Below are 25205 nucleotides of genomic sequence, written 5' to 3' on the forward strand. Positions count from 1 at the left end.
ATTTTTTTTGCCTACAGGCCCTGAAACCAAATATTCAATAAACAATCTGAACACATACATTTAGAATCTGTGTATACTTGTGTCACATTTCTTACATATAAGCCATTAATTGCCTTTGCCCACAATGTGTGAAGCTATACTATCAGGAAAAAAAGGTAACAACATTTTCAGTGAAACTAGCAGAGGTGGCATGTGATTTTCTTGTGCAAAAGTACAATGGCGGCAAACGTCAGCTTTTGTAAAAGCACTTGTTTCACAAATCTTTGACTATTGCTTGCTTGATCACCAACACTCTCCGGGATCCAAAGCTGTACGTTTCGCTGCACTTGCCTTACCCTTCGATGCGGTGGCGACGTCTTGCAAGTCGGCTGCGGCCAGCGGTGAAAACAAGGCCGAACATGAAGCGTTCCCCGCTACGTTACCATACAATCACATAGTACACGGCATAAATCTAGTTTTTAATTTTTTTGGAACTACATGTCCACAGTGGTACCGGCCGTGCGTACGTTTCAGACGTGAATATTTGTCTCCCACCAGCCCCAAATCAGTGAGACAATCACATGGAAAAATGTGGGGGGGGGGCACCGAAAAATGGTTGGGGTTGGAAAAAAAAATTGAGCCGGAGGAAGGGCGATGGGAAAAATTTTTTCCGGACCCTTTTTGTACAAGCCCTCCCCCCGGTAAATATTGTACAGTCCCTATGATTCTCTACAGATGTGCGGCACGGACAATGCTGCCCCCGCGCTTCGGTCAAAAGTTCACCCTGCAGCTGTTCTGATGCAATACACACTACGACCCGTGCGCTCTCAAAGTAACCACGACATCCGTTTCCCTGTTACTGTTGATTACTTTAGATAAAATAAAATAAAATAAAACATAACATCCTGCTCAGTTTATTTCTAGATCTCTTGCCGTGTTTAACTCCTAGCCTGTGTTACACAAGAGGTTAATGACCCCCACCCACTTCGGGGCGGCCGGCCGCCAGGAGCGCGATTTATTATTATTAGTCAGGCTATGTTATCTCCATGCTGTAATCTCCAAGCAGATCTTTCGGTTGGGTGGCAAAAGACAGTATACATTGGCCATCCTGTATCCATTGGCCGTCCTGTATCCATTAGACACTCCTCTGGCCAATGGATACTGTCTTGCCACCGAAAAATCTGCTTGGAGATTACCATGCTGAACAGGCCTATTATATAAAGGTTTGTGCACACGCACGTGCCAAAGTAGTGGGTGCAATTCTGATGCATTCCGCCAGGAGGCGCAGCTGCTTGGAAGTCTTGCTGTTCGTGAGGCTGTGGATGGGGGGAGTTCGGTAGCCTGACGTCCTAGACAGGCAAGGTAGACTGGTAAGGTAGCCTGGTAAGGTAGACAGCCCAGGTTTTTCCGTAAACCCTTCCAAACTTTCCATTTCAGTCTGGTTAATGGTTTCCTACTACCTAAATTCTGTTGTCTACTAAGTGGCTTTTGAAATGCACATACTGTTTGTTTAACAGAGTGTTTTGTGTCCTTGGTAACAATTTGTCCAACTTGTTTGTTCTCACTTAGAGTGAAAGGCTATTGAGAATCTGGTCAAGCATGGAGTGTGGACATTCAATGCCCACTAATTGGTGAATAGGACTTGTGTTGTACCAATGAGCCTAAAAAAGTACTCTTTAACGCACCACGATTGTGCTAATGTGATACATATATGTAACAGTTATGTGTGACAAAAATATGACTATGCTAATATATTAAATGGTTACGTATTATACTCATAGGTATCAGTAACCTACGTGCATCAAATTACAAGGCAAACACAGTGCACATGTAATGTTAAATGGTCCCAACAATAAAGTGTGAGCATAACTCAGCCATAACTTCATTATACCAGTAGAAGTTGCTGCCTGCTGGAAGCCTCACATTAACCAATGGGACTGATCCTGTATGAGATAGAACACGGTGAAGATGATGATGATGGGGGAAAGTGCTGCACAAGGGTCTCAGTTGAGGTAAGTCCCGTCCCCCCCTTTATAGGGAGAAAACATCATTAGGTAGTTCAAATGCCAATACAGCCTGCATTTATGCGACAAAATCTACATACACATGTAGTATGATGTACGTCAGTTTAATGGATTTGTCAATTGCATTGAATCTAGCAAGATAACAAACTTCCATACACATATACGTAAAATTTTGTTTCAGACAATCTGTGCTAATCTATTGAAGTGCTTGGTGGTGTTCTATGGAGTTTTCTACATTGCAGCCAGTATCTGTCATGGAGCATTCAGGTGACAAATGTTCATTGATATTAATCAATTCATTACATGTAGTTCACACTAAGTTAACAAGTTGACACTGACAGGTGGTAAAAGTCATTGTTCTAAAACTGATTGTTAATTCACAAACTTAATGAGTCATGAATTTACAATTGTGTGAATTGACATGCAAGGATGTTAATGTGCACATGTTGCTTTATTTCAGGCTGGGAACTTTGCAAGCATTTGATCCCAGGATACCATTTGACTTCCAGGAGCCATTTTCCTGGCAAAGTAGCCAATATCTGGGTAGGTATCTAGGATTAACATCATGATTTCTGATAGACGGTAATAACCTGTGTCAAGAATCAGATTTTTTTTTCTAAATGCAGCTAAGTTCTGACTGTGACTATGTTCCTCTGGTATTATTATAAGAATTTAAAAAACACTGTTGACTATGTTCCCCTTGTTTACAATATGTAAATTTCAGCTAGACTCGTGTCCATGGAGTCTACGTACTTTGTGTGTACCTGGGCCTTTGCAGCTATTGTACAACACTGTGTGTGGGACTATGCCATCACGATCACCTTGGTGCATGTCAGCATATGCTGTGCCGTTATGCAAGGCTTTCCTCTGACCTGGCAGTGGTGGGTTACACTTGGTAAGTTTACTAGTATTTCTCAGGATGGAAAATCAGGTAAAAACTTTGTTGATGAAATTCCACTTAGATGAGACGACAAATGTGCAATTTTAAAAATTTTACATTGTATCAGTGTTACAGTCATTCAATACATAATGCACATTATGGCCTTCCCACATGAACATAACTCTTACCTGCTCCTTTTTTGTGTTCACTTAATGATTGATTTTCTTATCTTTGTACCCCTGATCCTATTTTGTTTATGTACTTCTTACATTGTTTTATCAAATGGTGTTGTATAAGCCCACACGGGCTGGGCATTTGAAGCGCATGACATGGAAATAAAGCCTTTCATTCACTCATTGTATGTGTATTGGAAATACCCTACGAGGTTAGCGTGTACTGTGCATTCTATTGCAATTCTCATGTACTTATTTCTCCCCAGGTTGTGGGGTATTCTTCATGATAGTTGTCGGGGAGATGGTCCTGTGCTGTGTCAGGTGCAAGGGTCAGGGGGCAAAGGTCGCACCAAGCAGAAGATCAGGAGTCACATGAGAAAGGCGACCCTCGTTACCTTCATTGTTCTACCATGCAGTGTGTTGGCAGCAGCATTTGTGGATGAGTTTCCTCTGACTAGAGTCAAATAAAAATCCCTAAGTTACTCCTTCCACAAAATGTTTTGACATGAGCTGTCAAATTGTTGCTACATAATGCCAGTATGTTGTCTGTTAATCCAAAGTGCAATATTAGCTGAGCTGGCCAAAATACTAAGTTGTCAGTGTCTAAAACCAGTCAATATACAATTGTATCTGCATATTTTCTCTGTTGCAATTTTCTGTATGTTGTCCAAAAAGAGATCTGTCTTCCCGCCAAGAATTTTCCTTCTCGTAAGTACTTTGACAGAAGTGATTCCATTTATATACATTGTATAGATAAAGCTGTCTCTCTGATCTAAGAATAGCTTCCTGGACTGCAATAATCTAGAGAAAAGGAAATGTACAAAAAAACATTCCAGTTCATAGTAATGCCAGGTAAACTTAATTTCTGCTTGGTGCTAACATAAGCTTTTGTATTTTATATGAATGCCTTGTACACCACTGGGTATGCAATTTTTAAAAACCTGATACCTCAATAAATTTGTAGGTTAATATGACCTTTTAAATGGTATGTATATGTTTACTATCCAGGAATAACAAAGTTGAATTAAACATAGCTGTCTGGATATTTGGAACGTGACATTCCAGAATTAAAGTGACCAGTATTTTGCCATGATGAAGACCCACTTCAAAGGGAATGTCAAAACATTGTGTGCAGACTTGTTGGTAGTACATGTACATTGTACATGTCGATCTAAATGGCTATCAGCCTTGTATGCTCATTATGCTGACTTATATTGTGCCACTAGTTGACACACCTGTAGTAAATAAGGATCACTGCTGCAATGTTGTAATGCATAGTTAACATACTATAGTTAAGTCATAATCAAAATTTCACAGTTTTGTTTATTTCAATGTTTTCTTGTCAACTGTACATGCATCATGTAGTGCCCTGCTTAGTGAGATGGAATTACATGTGTTTTGTAACAAAGATGGTACATTTAGTCAGCTGGTCAGAGAGCTAACCTATTCTTGCTTGAAAAGCTAAGTCTCAGACTCTGTATATGTTGCCAATAATCCAAAGCTATTTTGATTTTATTTACCTGCGTGTGTTGCACTAAGGAATCATAGTCAGACTCCATGATAAAGTACATGCACTCGTACATTCACAGTTTGTGGCACATTGTAATTTTATGAGATTTTAAAAGCTTCAATCACAAATACTTTTTAGCATGCTGATGTACCTTTGTTGTATAGGGTTAAGTAAAGTGTGAAACCTGAAAACTACTGGGTAGTTGCATTAATTTTCTTCAAAGTTGGTATAAAGAGTATGTAGTAAATTTAAAAAAAATAACTGTGAGGTTTTTAATAATAATTTATGATCAAGGAAGTTCATCTTGTTCTTTTAACTATATGTCATTCAGGTTAGCCACATTAGACTTGAAAGCTGGGCGCCCCGACCCGCGATTATGTGGGGAGATGTCTCCATAAAGAAGGTGCTTAGGACGTGAATGCTCTATACCGGGTCTCGCCAGAGGCCGGCATGGCGCAATGAGGGCTGCAGTTGGGGTTTTCCTGGGAGTGGTGTGACAGGAAGTTATTGATCAGTGTCATCAGGAGGGGAACATCGAACAATCTTTGTTCTCTTACCAAGCTCTTTTCGTGGCTGGTAGCTACCACAATACTGTAGTTGGGCTGCCCTGGCTGTTGAACAGTCAAACCAATAAATAAAATAAATCATTCAGGTTTCACACTTAACTAACAAAATCTGAAAATCTTAGCTATGATAATATACCAGTACTAAATAAAAACATATGAAAGAGGCAGAAATGATTTGAAAATAAAGTCACACCTGAAGTTCATCTAAAACACTGTATACCTGTGTACATGTGTAGTTGCTCATGACTTAGTTGCTCATGACTGAGTTTATTATCTGTTCTAAAACAAAGCCTTGTGCCTTTACAACAACATGGATATTTTTTACTGGACTGGCTTATAACAGGTGAGTTTGCTGTACTAGTTAAAGTAATTAAGGCAGGAAGGATAAATGTTGGGATAGGATCAGCTTTTAAACATGAACAAATCAGTGCTGCTACACTGGGATGGGGGATGTGACACTGTCCAGGGGCTGCCATCGTGATGCCTCCATGGCTTCATACAGCTCCTACAGAGGAACAACACAAGGGTACATCAAGCCTTACTAAGAAATGATGTCCACATAATACACTTCACAACTTAAGTGTACAACGATGCCTCTGCATATTGGAAAGGATTGGGCACAGGCTCAGGGATGCTTGTATTATCTTAATATTGAATACATGTTAGAAACATTGCAAGCATTCCAAAGCTATTCCAATGTTTAGAGGCATTGCCCTATACTTACAGCACTGTAGTTGTGAAGGGTGTTAATTTCTCCTCAAAACCGTTCATGTTTTAGGCCTTCATATGCACTTAACAACTAAAGTGTACATCATAAAAGCATACAGCATAAAATTAATATATACATACCTCACTTCTTTGCATGAACTCCTTGTTCATCTCTTCTATATTAAGTGGTGGGTTTGGGTCTGTAAGAAAGAACATCAAATTAATTCAGACTGGTTCGGTACCTATGACTACACAATGTGTTTATCACTTCAAATACAGGTACTGGAAGTGCTCTAAAAGACTGCTAAAAACACAACAATGCCTTGACATGCTGGCCGCAACAAACAAACAAACCCTCTATCCATGCCTGACCATGCCCTACAACCAACCAACCAATTTGTGAGCAAAGTTATCGCTATCATGGTACTTTATGATTGGTTTGAGGTCATTTGAGATTTAAATATATGTCCACAATTTGTCATTCATTGCTTTCCTTAGTTCTCAAACACTTTTAAATGTGAAATATAGGACATTACATGTGTATCATCCTACAAAAACATGCTTTTGTTCCCATCATGTCAAATTGGTAGGGTCAAAACTACAAAACCAGCCTTGTAAATCAGAAGAAGGGTCACTGGGGCTCTTTGCTGTGTACAAGAAAACAAGAGAAGACAAAGTGTACAGACAGACTATAGTGTGGTCCAATATTGTAGAATCAACTCAGATACTTTAGTCTGAGTGGAGTATAACAATGTTACATCCTTAACTCACGTAGCACTACCTTACTGGCATTGAAATTGCAAAAGTAAGAAAGATATCTTAAGCAAATGAACGTAAAAATTATCAAAGTGTTCACACATGTGCAGAGAACACGGCAGACTTCTCTCACCTTCTACACTGGACTCTGACTGATTGTTTGTAGGCGTGCTGTCATAGCCGTGGTTCTGGGTGAAAATGAAAATATTTCACACTTAAGACTTTGTCAACTGATAGCTACATGTTAACCATTGTGAAGAGTAAAGATAAACCATATGGTGTTTTTTACTTGTACTAAACTGTATTAAGGATCCATAGCATCTGATAGACATTAAGTTGGCGACTTTAAAGTATATCATTCTAAAACAAATTGTTAGCTGCTTGTTGCATAATGCAAGAACATCGCCTGGTTACCAAACCTGTCATAGTTCCCGAGTCCCACATCCTCTCTGAAATTGGAGGGGATGTGGGACTCTGGAGCTACAATGTACATTTGTATAATAGGTTTGGTAACCAGGCTAGCAAGAACAGTTATTTGTACCAGCATAAGGAGTGTGAGCACCTGTGTCTGTGTGTTTGGTGAGTATGATGACGTCCCATACTGGTTGTAGTTGTAGTACTGTGCAGATGACTGTGGGTAGTACTGGTTCCAGTAGTTCTGGTACTGCTGGTAGTACTGACTGTACTGGTCGTACTGCCCGCCTGCACCATGTTGCTGCTGCTGCTGCTGCTGAGTCTTGTCACGACTGCGGAGGGAAAGGGATGCAGTCACAATCCAGTAATGAACAGTCTGGTATTTATTATGTAATAGATCTTGACTAAACTAGAGCACAAAGAAAATCCTTTTAAAAGTTTTACAAATTGAATGAAAAGAAGCCATGATATATAACGTTACCTGTCTTCATCCTCATACATGTCACATGCAAGTTTTGATGGTGCAATTTGTAAATGAACACCCTGTCCTTCGAGCTGCAGCTAGCTATATGTGTCACAATCTGTGCCCCCAGCTAAGTTCCTAATACTGAGATATGCGTCCTGGTTGTGGTTGTAAGGGGATAGGGATCAACAACTGACATACAGTACATGTACAAGGGCTCTTCAGTTTGGAATCTAGCCTCTAGTACCTCTTAACTGACTTATGAAATCAGTCACACAACAACGAGGGCGAGGGTGTCTGAAGATACAAGGAAAGTTGCTACAAGCACAAGATCTACTGCATCTTAATATGTTTATAGAGAATGTGTTTGATGATGATTAAGACTTGTGACTGCCTGGTTTATAAAGTAAATGTAGGTAGCTGATCCTGAAAAAGCGGTGTATCATGCCTGTGAGTTGTTAGGAGCTGAGAGGAAGTTTGTCCCACTTACTTCCTGGGCGTGGCAGGGCTGACTCTGAGGGCCTTCCCCCCCAGCCCCACCGCCCCCTGCATCTCAGTCAGGGCTCTCTTCTGCTCATTCTCATCTGTGAACCGCACAAACCCATAGCCTCTGCAGGGGGAAACAAGTCTTTGGTTACTGCAAATAACTACTCATGATCATATCAGAATTATTAAAATATTTTGCTCATGATCATTTAAAATGATCTTTTTTGTGTGTGTATGGTGATGCAGAACTCAAAAAACTGATCAGTTCTTCTCAACATTTAGCTTCAAGTTTTATCACATGCGATTTCTTCTCCAGAAAAGTTCATCATTTTCCCTACTGACTTTATACAAATCATTTCAAGAATTTAAAGAAAGAAAAAACATTGGAGTTGAATGAAGTTGTGATGCAAAAGAAAAAAATATCTATATAAGCCCAAACCAGTCCCACCTTGAGTTTCCAGCTGCATCCAGTACAACCTTGGCAGCCTTACAGCTGGAGTATCTCCTGCCGAAGAACTCCTGCAGAGAACCATCATCTATCTCTGGTGTCAGGTCACCCACAAAGATGGAGTACTCCGGCCTACAGGGGAACAGAGATACTGGTAAGTTCATGTCAAGAGAGTACGTACTATTCTGTGACTGAAGCTTAACTGATATGACGACTGATATTACTAGCATCCTTGGATTGAGACAGCAATTCATACCATTTACATTGTATATCTTTTTGTCAGTATAGGTACCCGTAGCTATTGTTTCCATACCATCAAACATATTATAATCTGTGACTTTGTCTTTTACAGCCTTTGTAATCACTTAATTAAAGCTTTCGCTTACTTCTTCAAATACTCCCACATACTGTACTGTACAATGTTCAACAATACTAATACTTTACTATGTACTTTTTTTACTATGTACAAAAATGTATCGTGTAAAAACTGGAACAGAAAACCAGGAGCAAACACAGATAAATCTAGGTGAACTTACGTGACAACATTCTCCCGTCCGTAGCTTGCATAGTTCAGCTTGAAGCGTTTAGGCTGTAGGGAATAGACTTTGACATAAGAACCAAACTTGGACACCGAGTCCACCCTGACATGATCCCCCACACCAACACTGGATCCTGTACCTGTTGTACTGGTGTCTGTACTGAAGTCAGAAGTATCTCCATACTGACTGGAGACTGTAGCAGCCATACTGGAGGTAACATCACTCACACATGTACATGTGCTACCAGCCATGATTATTGACTCCCTGATGCCATCATCCTCACCAGCTGCCTTGACACTTTCATGAAAAACTTCAGAGCTGTGCCGCCAATGTTCTCCATTGTGAGGTATATGTGAATATCCAGCATCTGAACATGACTCCACCCAAACATAGTAACCATGATCAACATGGTCCTGTGCCCCCTCTAGCCGAGTTTGGTACATTCTAGTTTTTACAAGATCTCAAAGCACAGATTATTATGATCCCATGTGCACCACTGACACAAGTATGCTATGGTCCGGTATAAGGAAAGTCCACTTCATACACAGTTCAAGATGCTTGCAGTGTTTCTCTCACTTGTCCTACAGGATTTGATGCAATGGCCAAGCTGAATGTTAAGTATTACAAATTACATGTAGACACTACAATCCATGGCTTGACATCCTTTTGTAACAGATGCTAAAATTAACAAAAGGAGTGAACATTTTGAGGTATTGTTCAATATAAAGTATAGTTTCTAAAATAAAATATCTCCTTTAACTTACTGTCTCAAAAAAGGTGCCAAGTTTAAATTGTTCGAAATGATGTTGTTCTCATAACAAAGTCAAGAATAGTGATTTTTTGTAGAAAATTTTCTTTGCAAGAAGTAAATTCTACAATTGGAGTATAAGTTAGGTATAACATCAAAACCCTTGACGTGGCATGTCAAAGAAAAGTATAGGTTCTCACTAGGTCGACTTCTTTTGTCATTGAAATCACAGGATCAGTCACGGAGACTGCACCCTGATATCATGATGACTCCTACTTATAGCCTCTTATTTTGTATAGAAGCACAAGCATGGCAAGAATGTGCCTTACTTCAATGAGAAAGCCAAAGGCAGGAGTGCAAAAGAAATTATGTATTATGTTGCACAACAATGAGTTGTTGGAGCTGATAAATCACAGATCAGTGACAGAAGGCACAGGCAGAGTCACATGACCCTTACTTGCCTACCACTTATACTGTCTTTTTCTTGTTCACAGACTTCTCAAGAAATAAATGGTTACCTCTGACATGACTGAAATTTGTATGAATGCACATGTACTATGATAACGAAGTAATCTTCAAAAATACTAGGATAAAATGAAGATAGACACCATATACCCATCCCAAAAGAGAAAATCACACACAGCTTCATCTTTAATAAAGCCAGCAGCAGCAGAAATTGATGAACAGAGGAGGAAGAACACCCAACACACGTATGTCAAACAGTGCTTACCGTGTAACTACCAGGAAGCTGTTTCCCACTCAGCCTGGTCAGGGCACGTTCTGCCAACTGTTGGTCGCCGAAATCAACAAAGCAGAATCCTGCTGGCCCTCTACATGCATGTGGGGTGGGGGTTTGGGATGGGGAACATGAAAAAATGTTACGCGTACGGAGAAGCTTACCGGGTTTGCACCGGGTAAGGGTTTCCCATTCAGCTTGGTCAGGGCCCGCTCAGCAAGGACCTGGTCACCAAAGTCCACAAAGCAGTAGCCAGCAGGGCCTCTGGAGGAGAGAAGAGGTCAACGGGAAGGCTCCAAGACTCTCGGGTCCTGGTAGCCACTTTGGCTGGCAACATTTTTGCTTGCCACATTTTTTTAGTTTGAAATTTAGTTTTTTCTAGCACTCTATAGGGAGGACCAGTTTACAACATTGACCAAAAGCGTCATGAAAATGGGGGATATTACTCGTGCATGAAATGTTACTGAGGAATGGGCATGCAAAAAGCATAAATGAAGACCTCTTCTCACATGTAGCATGCAATAGTTATGGTTGTCAGAATGCACATTCCCAGCAGAATGGTAAAGCCCTATTATCTACCATTTGTAAATAGCATTGCCATTTGCAGAATTTCATAAGATATCAATTGTAAACATATGTGTAACATGGATTATGACATTCATCTTTCACACTCACAGCTAAAATTATGGATAATACTGTGCCTGAGCAATTCAATCAAAATAAGGTTGCTAACACTGTAAATGTGCAATATAGCAAATGTTAGGCAAATGATGATAATACAAAACTCTTACAAATGCACTACAGTACAATCAATGATGTATGGTCATCATGCAAAGCCAGCAGGTTCTATGGCCTTCAAATCTACAATATGAAGTCCATGCAGCCTATATTTTTTTACAAATTTAAAGTAAACAAGTATAAAATGATATAACTTGCACTACTTCTCCATCTTTACTTTGCTAACAGTTAAATGACCAGTATTATGCAGTGAGTAACACATGCACTACCAACTTGTCCAAGTATAAGCTTGAATTCATGCAAACAAAACACTGATGTTATTTGAAATGAGCAAGGACATTATAGGAACACAAATGGGTGCATTGACAACACAATGTAATACAACAAACAGCAATGATTAGCAATTGTTAATCTATTCATCGCATTAAACATACCGCTAAGATTTTGGATAAATTCAAGTTGCATTGCCAACTGAGACAGTGGATTGTTCACTGTCCCATGTTGCTACTACATGTATAAACCTACATATACTCTAGAGTACATATCTACTTGACTTACTAATACAGTACTGTATACTAGTAACTGTTAATCAGGACAGATCGAAGAGAGAGATTGTAATATGATCTTAAATGTTGGTAGTATTATTGAGACATCTACATCTACATAATACAGGACAAAGTGCCTCACGGCACACTGCGTCCTGGGAAAGGAGGTGCAGCTAGTGTGGCTGGTGGTGGTGCACGAAAAAATATAAGTCAGTGATATATTATATAGTGATATAAGTGATACATAAGTGAAGACATCCATCCTCACCCTGTTTGTCTGTTCTTGATCAGCTTGACAGAGATGATGGGCTCACCCATGGAGGCAAAGGCATTCATGATGAACGGCTCATCCATGTAGGGCTCAAGCTACAGGAGGAAAATGTGAAACATATATTTTACCACCTTTTTACCACTTCCCCATCCCACTGCATGCATAACCTAAGCTTGTTAGGTCACAAAAAGGAACATACATGTTACAACCTACATGGGAACCCGCATGCCCTTTTCCGCAGAACGTAATCGGCTGTTTTAATTCTTCGACGTAGAGCATAATTTCATTTTGTGTAGAGCGTATTCGCCGTTTTAATTCCACGTAATGCTTTGTAGCCACTTGGAATTTATTGTAAAGTGTAATCGAGAGGTTTCCTGAATTGTAGCCAGCTCTCAAAATTTTGCACAGAGAGTTGTCAGGACCCCCCATGCAGGCCCCCTACATGGCCCATCAAATAGGGTTGTCATATTTGGCAAATGAGAACTGCAAATACATTGTACTACTACTACTAGTATAGTCTCTCCTGGAGTCATCATATGAACATGCATAGCAAAGCAGACAATTATTGTCTCTGAAGTTCGTTTTCTCAGTTAGTTATTAAGTACTTAACTGGTGGGCGGACTTAGCAACAAGCTAATAAACCACGTAAGATAATCTACTGGTTTGAATATGAAGAGTGTTGAATATGAACACAGCCCCCCTCCCACTCGAACGTTCTGTTTTTATAACACACAAATATCAATCTCTGTGGAACATCTGGATACCAACAAAAGATCGACCGGTTCTCGAGTAGCCATACTTACATCGCCCATCCACAGACTCGTCATTTTGGCCAGTTTGTCCTCAAATGTGTCCTACAAACGCAAAAGTAACCTCATACACGCGGACAGACTCCTCTAAAAGCATTCAATTGCGCACATAGAATGATGACGTCATTAGAAATAGCTAGTTGGACTAAAAAATCCCTGAAGAAGCTTGACTAAGATATCATATTGATCAACACCAGTCGAAATTTTCTCACAAATATCAAAATGTTATTATCTGGACTTGAAAAGCTCTATGTGGGGAGAAAAATGTCGAAATTGGCAAGCACATATGTTGATGACGTCACGAAGAGAGCACATGTCAGACGACAAAATGGAGGTAGTGGTGGGCTGTTACGAGCAGATGTTGCTGGGCTTCCGACTGGTGGAGGGGGAAGAGGTGCGTTGTACAGACAGCTAGTGGACACAAATTACAACGTGTAGAACCCATAGGATTAACTAGCTAGGCCTCTCTCCCTTCTGGGGGAAATCTTTGTAGTCTGAAAAAGCGCCCTTCCCTGTGCATGTTCAAGCATGCATGCAACATTTGTCTCCAAAAGTTTTGCAGGAATACACAATGATTTTTATAGGAGTTGTTTTGGATTGTTCATAACAAGTACTTCTGGAGAGTAGTAACATGTGTGCACTTACGGACAAATCTACTGTTTCAAGATGATCCAGACATTATGGATGTCGATCACATATAATCTCCAAGCAGATGCTACGGTGGCCAGAGGAGTGTCCATAAGCCACCGAATCATTAATGGACACACCTCTGTGGGATACTGTCTTGGCACCGCAGCATCTGCTTGGAGATTACTAGTAGATCACATAGACAATACAGACAATAACGTTATTAATATTATACTAGGTGGTAATTTTGTCAGTCATATACAAATGCACATATACAAATGTGTTTTTTCTAGGAACACAAGTTGGAGCCAACGTTCACTGATAACTCCCACACCGGCTGTGTGAAGGTGGTGGCCTCAGGAGGACATGTCCTGGCATCAGGCAGTACAGATGAAACTATCCACCTCTACAACATGGAGTCTAGAACAGAGCTGGGGACTCTGTTACAACATGATGGTGGGGACCAAATATTTATCATTCAAACAAGTGTAGTGAATAAAGTGGAAGTAACTGGGTTTTTACAGCATTTTTGACCATTTTTGCAACAAACTCCAATCTATCACTTCTACTTAGACACTATCAAGGTCATAGCATTGCAACCTAGACTTAAGGTGTAGCTGTGGATGTAAGGAAACTTTGGTGTTAAACAAAGGAGCAGGAAAGTTTTATGGGGGGGGGGGCTGTACATGCATCTTACAATCTTAAATGTCAGCTGTGTCCCATTGTTTGCATGGACAACCTGCAACCTCTTACAGAGTAGCTAACCAATATGATAATGTCCAAACTTGAATGTTCCCTCCAGGGTCGATCACCTGCCTGCAGTTCTATGACTCCTCCCACATGCTGAGTGGAGCAGAGGACGGCTCCATGTGTGTGTGGCAGACTGGCACATGGGAGTGCCTCAAGTCCATGAGGGGACACAAGTCAGTAACATGAAGAAACAAAAAATATTTCCTTGACCTGCTTTTGTATTTGTTGAATCATTCCAAAAGTAAAATATTCTCTTGTGCATTGCTTGCAAGACTTAGACTTTGACTATAGATAACTGTAGACAAATACACATGTACATCTCTTTGCAACTGTAGACAAATATATATCATTGCAATTATGGAATTCCTGCCAATAGTAAAATGACTGGCCATATGCATACACCTAACTTTCACGCTCTTCATGTACAAAATGTTCTGTGGGAGTTTGTCAGAAACAAAAGTTACTCAGAATCAGATGCTTTTAATATTTACCTATTAGCATCCAGTAATGACTGTACCGAACCACTAAAAAACTCTGTACATACAAATGTATGTGTTGTTTTCCCTACAGAGGTGGAATTAACAGTTTATCTGTGCATCCATCTGGTAAGCTGGCACTCTCTGTAGGCAAGGACAAAACTATCAGGTGGGAGTTTTCTTTATTGACTAAATGGTTACTAGTATTTACATGTATATTTGTATTTAAGTACAGTATTTTTCATCTTTCATTGTCAAGTAAGATGACATTATTATATTTTTTTCTTGGCTTTCTGCAATTTAGAACTTGGAATTTAGTGACCGGTCGACCAGCATACACAACCAACATCAAACAAGGTATGTCCATACCCATATGTGTATACATGTATTAGTAAATAATTTGTAGATGATTGTTAGCTTGTAGTAAGTATATTCAAGAAGGATAAAACCTCATTTAACCTCCTTGGGCTGCCAAAAGAGTGAATTTCAATATCAAAAGTCTCTATAGCTATAAAATGACTGATTATGAAGCAAGGGGTTAAAGTGTTTGTCCTGTTGTTTATGTATATCCTCTACCAAATTTAAAAGTAATGGCTGGACATCATTTATTTCTGTGTATGTTTGATAATTACATTTGAAGTATATGGGTTATCCAATGAGTCAGAATTGCTGATTTTACTGATCATGTACCTATGACTCTAACAGTTGCAGACCTGATCCACTGGTCACCCAAAGGAGACATGTATGCTGTTGTTACTGGCAACAAGATCAGTGTGTACAGACTTGAGGTAACAGATATCTACTGAGAGAAGCTGCAATACCTGTTAGAACAGATAGATGGTGTTAGTATAGTTCTGCTGGATAGACTTGATTGTGAGCCATTTTATAATCAGTGAGACAAATGTGAGAAGCTCATAACAAATTTCTACACCTTTCAGTAAATCTCGTTTTCTTCAATTTGCTCATTACATATAGCACCTTTTGACATGACAAATTATTGCTGCTACATGTATGAATTTCTTTATTATTACAGACTGCCGGACTCAAATGTAGCTTAGATGCTGGAAGAAAAGTGCTGACAATGGCGTACATTACAGTAAGTTCTTAGAAGCCAAAAAGAATTCTACAATCTTGAAGTCTAAAGATTTGTTCTTATCACTAGCTGTCCTCAGTAGCAATTACTACCTGATCTTACTTGCAGCTAATACTGTATAGTCTATCTACATGTATATCTGTGGTAATCACTCGAGATCTGTATTTGCAATCAGATACAGATTCATGTACAGATACAGATTCATGTACAGATGCAGATTCATGTACAGATACACAGATACAGATTTTCCGAGTTTGATGACCGTGTCAGTCCCTACACCTGTCCTGAGTGAGGAGGGTTGACATGCTGGCCTTTGCATGGATTTACTGTTAAGTACATGTAACGTTACATGTATTCCCTACCAGCAGATAAGTCAAATTGGCAGACCTCAGCTGCATGGGAATAGGAAAAGCTGAAAAACTATCAAACTTGCAGACAGAGTACCTGGAACTTTGACACATCGTTTGTCATCACATCCCTAATCACAGTTATGAGTGCAATCTAATGCTGAAAAGTCCCAAAGGTCCAATGCTAAGTATATTAATGTTCAAGGTTAATCACTCATTCTGGTGATTCTTATTGGTATGGGAAATAACTTAAAAGAGATGGATGTATTGTAATAAACTTCTTCTTTGCCCTATTTGTTACAGAACACAGTTTTAGCAGTGGCTGGAGAAGACAAAAATATTCAGCTCCTGAATGTTGAGACTGGAACATGTGCATGTGACTTCCCAGCTCATGATAACAGGTGGGCTGTCTGTCATCCCAATATTAATAATATATAATGTTATGTAGTTTCCATTTTTTTTCCATTCTGTCATATAGGAGCTTTGGATGGTGAAACTTTTTGACTTGATGTGAGAGCAAATATTGTGATCAGAAGTTTAAATAAGAGCCTAATGTACACATCTGATTCTGGCAAAGTTAAATCAATCTATCAGCAGATTGTTACCTCAGTAGCTTGTGTTATGTACATGTATTCACATTCAAACAGATATCACATTTCGGTTTGCATTCTCCTGTCCATGGCAGATAATACTCAAGAACTTTACTGATGAAGTTGCTCAGTCCAATGTCATTTGTCATTACTTAGTACAATGTATGTTATAATCTGGGAACAATGAATCTGTCCCTTACTTGTTTCTTGGTGTCCAGTGGTGTATATTATCAATGTCTAATCTCTCCACTCTCTAGAATCAAGAGTCTGGTATGTGTTAGGGATCACAGGAGTGATGCTAGAGAAACCGATCTGTTGATGGTCAGCATATCTAGTGATGGTTACATAAAAGTCTGGGCCTTCAGTACAGATCAGGTGGGTATATAGTTCTCACAGTGTAACTTGGTTTCTAATGTGTTGTTTATGATATTTGGTAGATTTCATTTGGTTGTAAATGACTCTGCCTGTCCCCGAGGAGTGTAAGATGATAAGATAATCTGTCACAAGTATGTTTTCATCTTCATCATTCTGTAGGCACCAAAGTGCTCTGAATTGTTCCATAATTCTTAACTTGTAGTTGGTAAGGCCTCCTCTTCATGATCAGTCATTTGAATGGCTTGAACTGCATAATAGTATCTAGAATATATAGAAGCTCCTCTGTTCTTTTGTATATGACTTCTTTTATGGTACACCAGCTGGCAGTGCTCTTAAGATGTCAGGGTTTACAATGTAAGTTATGCATATCAAACAAAGTAGGCCACCTCAAATTGGTTTAATGCAAAATGTCTGACAAAGGATATTACATTCATGTACATGTCACATTGTCATGAATAAAATGGCCAGGATCAGAGTTTAAGGTCAGGCATCAGTAGTATTGTCTTAAGTAGGTCACATTGTCCTTGAAGGTGGAAAATTGCTAAACTTAATAGTTTACTGAACTTAAGGGGTGAACAAGGTACACGTGTGTTCATCATTTTTCTGATGTTTTTCTTGTGCTGAACATATATGAGAGAATTAGACAAAGGAAAATTGGGAAGCAGATTTAATGAGGGCTTCAGTTTCTCCATAAATTGGCTACTAAAGGAAGGTTTTCACAGACCAACAAATAACCACTGATGTAATAGAACTGAACAAAATACCAATAAATTATATAAACCCTGGTGAGTTTGTGTATAAGCATTGAGTGCTGGCGAGTGTTGAAATTTGCATGGCAGTATATTGGCAATTTTGGTGTTTTGCTCCCAGAAGACCAATCCAACATGTTCTAATGGGCTTAATCAGTGCATCAGGATGATGTTCTGCCGGGTGCCTGGTGATCTGTGGTGGTTTGAGGCATGGCTTCATGTGTGGAGATGACCATAAAACTAGAGCTCTGTACCAGAAACGATGCTGGCATCCTCCCAGATAGTTGAGCTGTCTCATGTGTTGGTACATCCATTGGGCTAGAGCTGGTGATGAGAAAAATGAAATGTTCCTGTGCTGGTTGGAATACCAGTAGCATTTGAAAGATTTGAAAATGGAGCCAGAAATGATACTGACATGTTCCCAGCTAATCTGATAGTCAGTGTATCACAGTCGTTATCATCTTAACATGGCCCAGTTATCTACACTCATGTGTTGGTACATCCTTTGGGCTAGCTGGTGATCATGAGAAAACTGAAAATGTTTCCATGGCAGTTTTGTAGAGAACCATCAATAAGAGTTACATTTGACATTAGTAGAAGTACTGGGATGTTTTAGTTCCCGGAGACCTATCAAGTGCACTGGCGAGCCGGTCCATCCATCGCATGGTGATCTGTGCTGTTAGGAATTAGATTTGAAATCTGAAGATGACCAAGATAATGGAGCCATAAGTGATGCTGGCAATGGTCCCAGCTAATCTGACAGTCAGTGTATGACAGTCGTTATCATCGCAGCATGGCTGGCCCAGTATCTGCACTCATATTGACAGTCCCTTGGAGGTGATCTATCTTCTATGCAGTCATAATCAACCCTGATAAACTTTTATGACTAAAGACAGGAAAGTGTCAAAGTTGCTTTCCATCAAAACCACAAAATGTTTGGCATTCATGGTTTAGTTAACATCTTCTGCAGACCAATAGATAGGAGCAAATTGAAGTTACCAAAGAGTGATGATCAACTGCCATCCTTATGAGCAGTCACTTCAATAAAAATGCCAAAGGGTCTTTTCTTCACTTGGCAGAGAAGCTAAGTATCATGTCACAACATGATGAGACGTGGCATTTATGGTAATGTGGCATTTCTCTGAGCATAAGGTTCTAATCATTGTGGTCTTTGGGTGTTACTGTCAATGATGTCGGCTGTTACTCAGTGTTGTTATGAGTTTGCCTTGATGACAAGTAAAAGGTTAATCATATTTTTATGATGATGACACAAAATCAAGTTATACCCTTAACTCAGCACTGGTAAGGGTGTTCATACTGGAGGCCATATGAGAACAGTGGCTGAAGATGAGTGTAGAGAGTTCTAGATTCATTTCAAGACTTCAGAGCTGTCCCAATATTTGAACACTTATTACTTGCAGACAGTATTAGAATGTCCTGTTAATTCACTCATAGTATACCTTGTTTGAATTTAGTAGTCCTGCCCAACATGACTTCATGGCAGGAGGTATAATATGGCATATATTGTAGTTGGCATCTTGTTTTGCAGGGATTGTGTTAACAAAGTTCTCATCTGTATTGCCTAGCTGGAGAAAACACCTACCCTTGTTGCACAGCACAATACCACTGCACGACTGACAGCTTTGGCTATTGTAACTGCTCAATCTACTGAACCACAACGTTCCACAACAAAAACAGCACAGGAGAAAAGAAAACTCACGGAGCAAAAAGGTCAGTTGAAGTTGTCTATGTGTGGTAGATACCTATATTTGGATCAATATTGTCTGTGAATTATTATACTATAATGGTGGTACGAGGGGTGATCCAAAAGTTCTCGGCCTCACCTAGAAAATAGAGGTCAAACGCGTATTCTTTGGTATAGCTGTATACTATGACGTCTTACATCAGTGCACAGATAAATGCAAATTTTTATATTCATTAATTAACACGTGACGCCCCGTGAAAATGGGGTGGGTGAGGGCAAAATCACAAAATGGCCGCAACAGAAGCGTGTGCTGTGATCAAGTATATCGATAAAAAGCTATGCCTCCTCAGGAAATCCATGAAGTCATGACCAAGACACTTGGGCCTTGTACCTGTTTCCTAAACTGGAGTTCCACTTACGTGGTCAACGTTTTCATGGTGATGATAGCGTCATTGATATGGTTTAGGTATTTTTAAGGGCTTCAGACGAAATATTCTTCCACAAGGGAAAGGAAAGCTGGAACATCGCTGGACCAAGTGCATTGAAGTTAGAGGAGACTATGTTAAAAAATACTGTAAGAAAAATTTTTCTGCTATCACGTTTTTTGGGAGAGGCCGAGAACTTTTGGATCACCCCTCGTACATGACTTGGGCGTTACATTCTAGATACTCTTTGCCCCCTTACATGTAATATTGAAAGGCAGAACTTTGCTTTAAACCCAAGACTTGCACTTGCAAATTTGTACAAATTCATGTCTTTTCCCAACACAGAAGCAGAGCAGACAGCAGAGAAGAGAAAAAATGTCAAGGAGAAAAAAGGAGGAAAGAAGAAACTTAAAGTCAAGAACTAGTAAAACAAACATTTATGACTCGTTCCTGTTCCTGTTGGTTCCTTTAGGTTCTGTTTTTATTTTACAAAATTAATGTTGTTTAAACAAATTATTAGTAACTTTATGCTTTTCCCTTAATGCTTTTCCTCTCAAGAAAATACACAATAGTTTGCTGTGCTTGCACATTGTTAATCATATTGTCAAAAATTAATTACCCTGTAGTGTAATTGTCAAGGTGAAAGAATTGTACAAAATATAATCATTATCATGAGCAAGTACACATATCTTCTACATAGATATTGGCCTTCACTGTATGTGAGCTGATCCATCTTCAATATGTATTGAAAGACACATAAAATAATATAGACATTTTGTCTGGTTTATGTTGTCCCTGTCTCATAAGATAACTATCAAACTCAGGCCATGAAAGTATACGTTCTTGGCTCTCAGACATTTTGAAGGTAAAAATTCAGTGAGAGGCCAACACAATGTACGTGCTTCGTGCTACCAACTGTGTTGTCTTATAGCTCGCAATGCAGCCCACCATGTTCAGACAATGTGAAACAATTTAGATGCATGTTGCTTTCTTTGAGTCAAGGCTGCGTGATGGACATCTCCTCTTCCCATTCTGACAGGCCCATCTTTCCAAGGCATGGTCTCCAAAAGCAATAATCCTTATCATTACAATCAACAGGCTTTTACAAGTATTCAGCAGTCGGCCTGTGGACTAGTCTCAAGATAGTCATGAGTGGATTCTTTATTAGCTCAGCCAACCATTATGAAATTTCAAGGGGATTCTGTCTTTATTTGTGTCAGAAAATATTCTGCTATCACAACAGTAGTTTAGCCTGGGGAAAAGAGTGCTTTACTACTCTCATTGATTATCTTCACAGGTCTGTCTTTGGTACAGCTTCCTGCTCCCGACTCCTTTCTGTTGTTAGATAATTGGTATTTTACTGTGCTATTTATATAATGTGAACCATATTTTTTCCCATTACAATTTGGTTAACCTCTATTTGTGGACAGTCTTCTGCCAATGATGAACACAAGAAGAAGAGAAGACACAAGGGATTGGAGAAAATTACTGCCTGATGACAGTGATGAATTCATTTTCATTAAATTGGCAAAATGGAAATATTGATTGATATGTGAATGGTAGGGCAATGGGGCTACTAGGCCAGTGATAATTACATGTTATGAGCTACAATTAGATGTTCATGATGGAAAGGGTAGGTGTATTTTATGGCCACATCACATACTCAAATGTTGTTTGGTATATAAGGATGAGTGAGTGTTATCCCTGGGTCGACTACTGCCAGTTACAAGGAATTTTAGATTGTCTGATCATGAATATCTTTTTATAAGACGAGACTGGTTGATGTGCACATAGCATAACATGTAATCCAAAATGATAAAGATCAATAGAATTCCCATGGCTCTTCAAAATCCCTTTACCTTTGTACTCATCAGGTCAGCGCTGTCCACAAAAGAACAGCAAAGACATGCCGATAATCCCAGTTGTGGGGCTTGGCAGTCGCGAACACGTATTGGTGAACACTGTATTCGTGTAATGATTTTATTCACGTCCGCGATTTTGTGTTTTGTACTTCACTTCAGGGTACTGATATTGGCGATATTATCTCCCAACTAGCTCCAGTGAAAGCCATGCCACAGGTGTGCAGTGAGCGGGAGACGCGGTAGCCCGTAGGCTCGCAACATGAACCGCTGACATGATGCATCGTAACTTTGTACTATCTGGGGATTTCCCGACCGAGTGTTTCTCATGTCAGTGTGATGGCTGCTGGGCAGAAACGTATTGACTAATGTTGATAATCATATTCCTGCTATTGTTAGAAGGATGTTCCTTCTGTGCAACAGATTTTTTCAACCTTTCTAGTAATAGGAACGGGGTCAATCGTTTATCAGTTGATGTTCGCATCTTTTAGCTCCTATTAGTTACCTAATGCGTGTTAATAATGAATGAAGACTTTTATTATACATTTCTGGGTCTGAACATCTTTTATGACTTCGTTACCTCTTGGATAAGTGGATAAGTCCCTCTATCGACCACATCTTGGTGCTTCGTGTGGCGGCAAGGCCCTCAGCAGGACGGATTAATAACCGCCGCCGTAAAATTATTCGCAAGACGAAACTATAAATCGAGCGGCCCAATTTTCTACCACCGACAGCGTGAATATGTATGGAATCCCCCGGTGTCCGGTCCTGGCAGTTATTTATGTGGTGAGTTATGTGGATGTGCGTTCCCTCAGTCATCCTACATGTACAACCTCATTGCTGCTGCTGCTTGTGTGTGTGTGTGGAGTACCCGGATGTCTGACGTGTCATCTCCATCGGATCTCCAGCAGCTCCTGAGCTGTTAATTGACACAACTGTTGCCGCGGCGGCACCTCCTTCTTCTGGTGTTTGCGTCGGTCAGTGAGAGGCAGCCTGATCTCAGCTGCATTGGTTCATTAACCGACTTTCCGGACCTGCTCTCCGTTCTCTGGAAGCTGCCAGGCAGCTGGAGGCTCCAACGGTCTGTGGACATCCGCTGCCACCGTGCGCTGCGCTGAGGTGTTGGCGCTTTGAAAAGATCTCCAACGCCGCCCTCCCTATCGTCATCAGCATCAAAGCAGACGGATCTTTGATGTCTGTACTGTGTCCTCTTCTTCACTCTCTAAGACTGTCAGCTTGAGGGATATCGTACGGTCCGGTATAAGGTGAGGCAAAAGTTTGTATACCGCACCACTTGATCCGATACTGTATGTCAAAAGATGGACAATCTTTGCAAGGAGAACTAGATTTTGCATAGTAGCAAAAAAATATCTACTTGGTGCATACATCAAAGGAAATGGCCAATGCCATGAAACAGAGCAATCAGCTTTCAACGTACTGAAATTAACTACTTGGCATTTAGCAGACAAAGGATTGGTCTGTATACGTAACTGTAGTATTATACCTCAATGTTGGACGGTACACTCGGTGAGATGTAATAATGGGAGTACGGTGTAGGATGGGTGCAAATAATAACTTTACAATGGTAGCCGACTGGGATGAAAGTGCAGAAAAGGAGGCCTCCTTACCGTATTGCTAGTACAGCATATTCCATTAGGTACCTTTACCTAGTAGCGTTCCAATGTCTGATTTCATTGCGCAGTTAGGTTTAAATTGATAGGATAAATTTGCTCCCTGTGGCACCTGTATTTGTAATGATTGATCATATGCAGGTATCACGCAGTTCTGTAGAAAGCGCGCTGCCAGCGGTAGCAAGAATATGGTTAGCTTTGCCGTCGTGAATGATCGTCAATTATAGGCTTTTATTCTAAGTGTGAAGGGATTGGGGGCTATGCTTTTTATGTTGTGTCACGCTTGTACCACGAGAGCAGAAAAAGTAGGAATACATCAAAACCATTATGTTATATATATTCGATGATTTGAGGCGCCAGAGTGGCCGGAACTGTGTATGCTTCTGAAATGCGATCGACACTCAATCGTTCAGAAAGGACTGTATTGGTGGTCCAGAGAACTTCCCATGGACTCAAAGTAAGCAACCATGTCGTTCTGCTATGTAGTATAGCAGCATAGACACCCAAAAGCCCCCGGTTGACTGCGATAATCAAAGAGAATATATTTTTTTGCCATCAGACGATACGCGGTATAAGTGTAATAGATATACTTGATCAATGCAGGAAAAGGAAACAGAGGCTTGCAAAACGCACGAAATCCAGGACCAGATAACACTCGGTAGTACGACTGATTATCTATGAATGGCCAGTCTGACAGCTTCATGGAAAATGCACGGGAACGCGTGTGAATTTGTTCTGGATGGGGAGTCACATTTGTCCCGCTACGCTTTCCCACTGGGTGACGGCGTATTTTCATGTCTGGTGTGTGTGTTGGTATATACAGGGCTGTACCGGTGCGTCCGATACATTTTTTTCGGTTACAGCAGTCTGCCCTTATTCGCTTTGTCGGAGAAGAAGTAGGGATACGGCTACAGCTTCAGTCAGTCAGGCACATATTGCCACGAGTCTGCTCGTTATTCCAGTCGAATGAGGAATGTTCACTGACTTGAAAATCATTGCATATACTGGCACATGTGACAAGCTGCTGTGCAGCCATGACATATTCTATGGATGAAAGAGTTGTGAAATGCACGATTCACTGCACGATATATTATATGTTACTGCTTTGTGTCGTGCTAGTCATACACTTCCAAGTGAAATATACCACAAATGGCGAGTAAGGTCCTGTGTTATTAACATCTTTGGAACAAAAGCTCGAACTCTTGTGAAAGTATTGTCAGCAACGACCGCTTCATTACCCACGCCGAGATACTTTAGTAGTAAATGGGCCCGAAGTCGCGAAAAATTATCACGGTCAAGGTTACGCCGTGGTTAGAATCGATTTTTCCAGTGTGCAATAAAGCAGGACACACCGAACCGGAGGGCGGGGTCACCTGGATCAACTGCGACATCCCCCGCGGTGGATTCAGGTGGAGGTGCTGTTTTTTTTCCTCGGGCATTTTCATTGGTTCTGTGTTATATATGCAGATCGTTATCAAGATCTAAGTCAAACGTCCTTTGTCACAGCCAAAAAAATGCCATATTCTCCTGAAGTTACAGGTACAACTATTCTAACTTAGGCCATGTATCAGTATTCAATATTTCATTCAACTATGAAATGAGTAACTTTTTGAGATAAACTATGTTGCTCCATGGAGGTACATCACAAGGCCTTGTGGCTGCTCGTTTCTCCAATCTTTGTGCGTGGATTCCCTGCCGTGCCCCAAATCGTGAACCTGCCCCTTCGCCAAGTATTGGTAAGTTTAGTATACATCCTACCTGCGAGCGCGGGAGAATTGCCAAACC

At 40.3% G+C, this 25205-nt stretch overlaps 3 protein-coding genes across 7 annotated transcripts in view; 2 read left to right on the forward strand and 1 right to left on the reverse strand.

Moving 5' to 3' along the window:
* Positions 1-4245, forward strand: part of LOC109480997 (transmembrane protein 244-like) — a 6785-nt gene extending 2540 nt beyond the window's left edge. For 2 of the 5 annotated variants that reach the window (XM_019783473.1, XM_019783474.1), the window contains exons 2-6: positions 1874-1991; positions 2185-2270; positions 2464-2546; positions 2728-2898; positions 3323-4245. In XM_019783473.1, coding sequence (XP_019639032.1) covers positions 1911-1991; positions 2185-2270; positions 2464-2546; positions 2728-2898; positions 3323-3432 — 531 coding nt within the window. In that variant the 5' untranslated portion in view covers positions 1874-1910 and the 3' untranslated portion in view covers positions 3433-4245. Of the gene's footprint in view, positions 1-1590; positions 1611-1873; positions 1992-2184; positions 2271-2463; positions 2547-2727; positions 2899-3322 lie in introns of those variants that run through there. The other 3 variants (XM_019783471.1, XM_019783472.1, XM_019783475.1) reach the window with 2 other exon arrangements.
* Positions 4246-4359: 114 nt separating this feature from the next.
* On the reverse strand, positions 4360-12924 carry LOC109480981 (tRNA selenocysteine 1-associated protein 1-like). Its single transcript, XM_019783447.1, has 10 exons — positions 12788-12924; positions 11982-12079; positions 10425-10524; positions 8944-8996; positions 8408-8539; positions 7964-8083; positions 7159-7342; positions 6730-6784; positions 5982-6040; positions 4360-5637 (listed from the first exon to the last, which is right to left on the reverse strand). The coding sequence occupies exons 1-10, from the start codon at positions 12809-12811 to the stop codon at positions 5566-5568; spliced, it is 897 nt and encodes a 298-aa protein (XP_019639006.1). The 5' UTR covers positions 12812-12924; the 3' UTR covers positions 4360-5565.
* A 17-nt stretch (positions 12925-12941) lies between these two features.
* Positions 12942-20706, forward strand: LOC109480971 (p21-activated protein kinase-interacting protein 1-like). Its single transcript, XM_019783437.1, has 11 exons — positions 12942-13187; positions 13714-13876; positions 14223-14343; positions 14741-14815; positions 14951-15003; positions 15352-15434; positions 15680-15742; positions 16390-16487; positions 16934-17051; positions 19387-19531; positions 20276-20706. The coding sequence occupies exons 1-11, from the start codon at positions 13044-13046 to the stop codon at positions 20353-20355; spliced, it is 1143 nt and encodes a 380-aa protein (XP_019638996.1). The 5' UTR covers positions 12942-13043; the 3' UTR covers positions 20356-20706.
* The last annotated feature ends 4499 nt before the right edge of the window (positions 20707-25205 follow it).

Source organism: Branchiostoma belcheri, unplaced genomic scaffold (assembly GCF_001625305.1).
Source record: "Branchiostoma belcheri isolate BF01 breed outbred unplaced genomic scaffold, Haploidv18h27 scaffold53, whole genome shotgun sequence".
Lineage (NCBI taxonomy): Eukaryota > Metazoa > Chordata > Leptocardii > Amphioxiformes > Branchiostomatidae > Branchiostoma > Branchiostoma belcheri.

Bases quoted from the DNA above. Each gene is read 5' to 3' on its own strand.
- LOC109480981 (XM_019783447.1), bottom strand. From the start codon at position 12,811: ATGACGAGTCTGTGGATGGGCGAT. The intron at 8,540-8,943 runs GTAAGTTCACCT...GTTCCCCTGTAG, and splicing joins GGACGGGAGAATGTTGTCAC to GCCGGAGTACTCCATCTTTG. The intron at 8,084-8,407 runs GTGGGACTGGTT...TTCCCCCTGCAG, and splicing joins GATGCAGCTGGAAACTCAAG to AGGCTATGGGTTTGTGCGGT.
- LOC109480971 (XM_019783437.1), top strand. From the start codon at position 13,044: ATGTGGGGAGAAAAATGTCGAAATTGGCAAGCACATATGTTGATGACG. The intron at 15,743-16,389 runs GTAAGTTCTTAG...TATTTGTTACAG, and splicing joins TGACAATGGCGTACATTACA to AACACAGTTTTAGCAGTGGC. The intron at 16,488-16,933 runs GTGGGCTGTCTG...TCCACTCTCTAG, and splicing joins TTCCCAGCTCATGATAACAG to AATCAAGAGTCTGGTATGTG.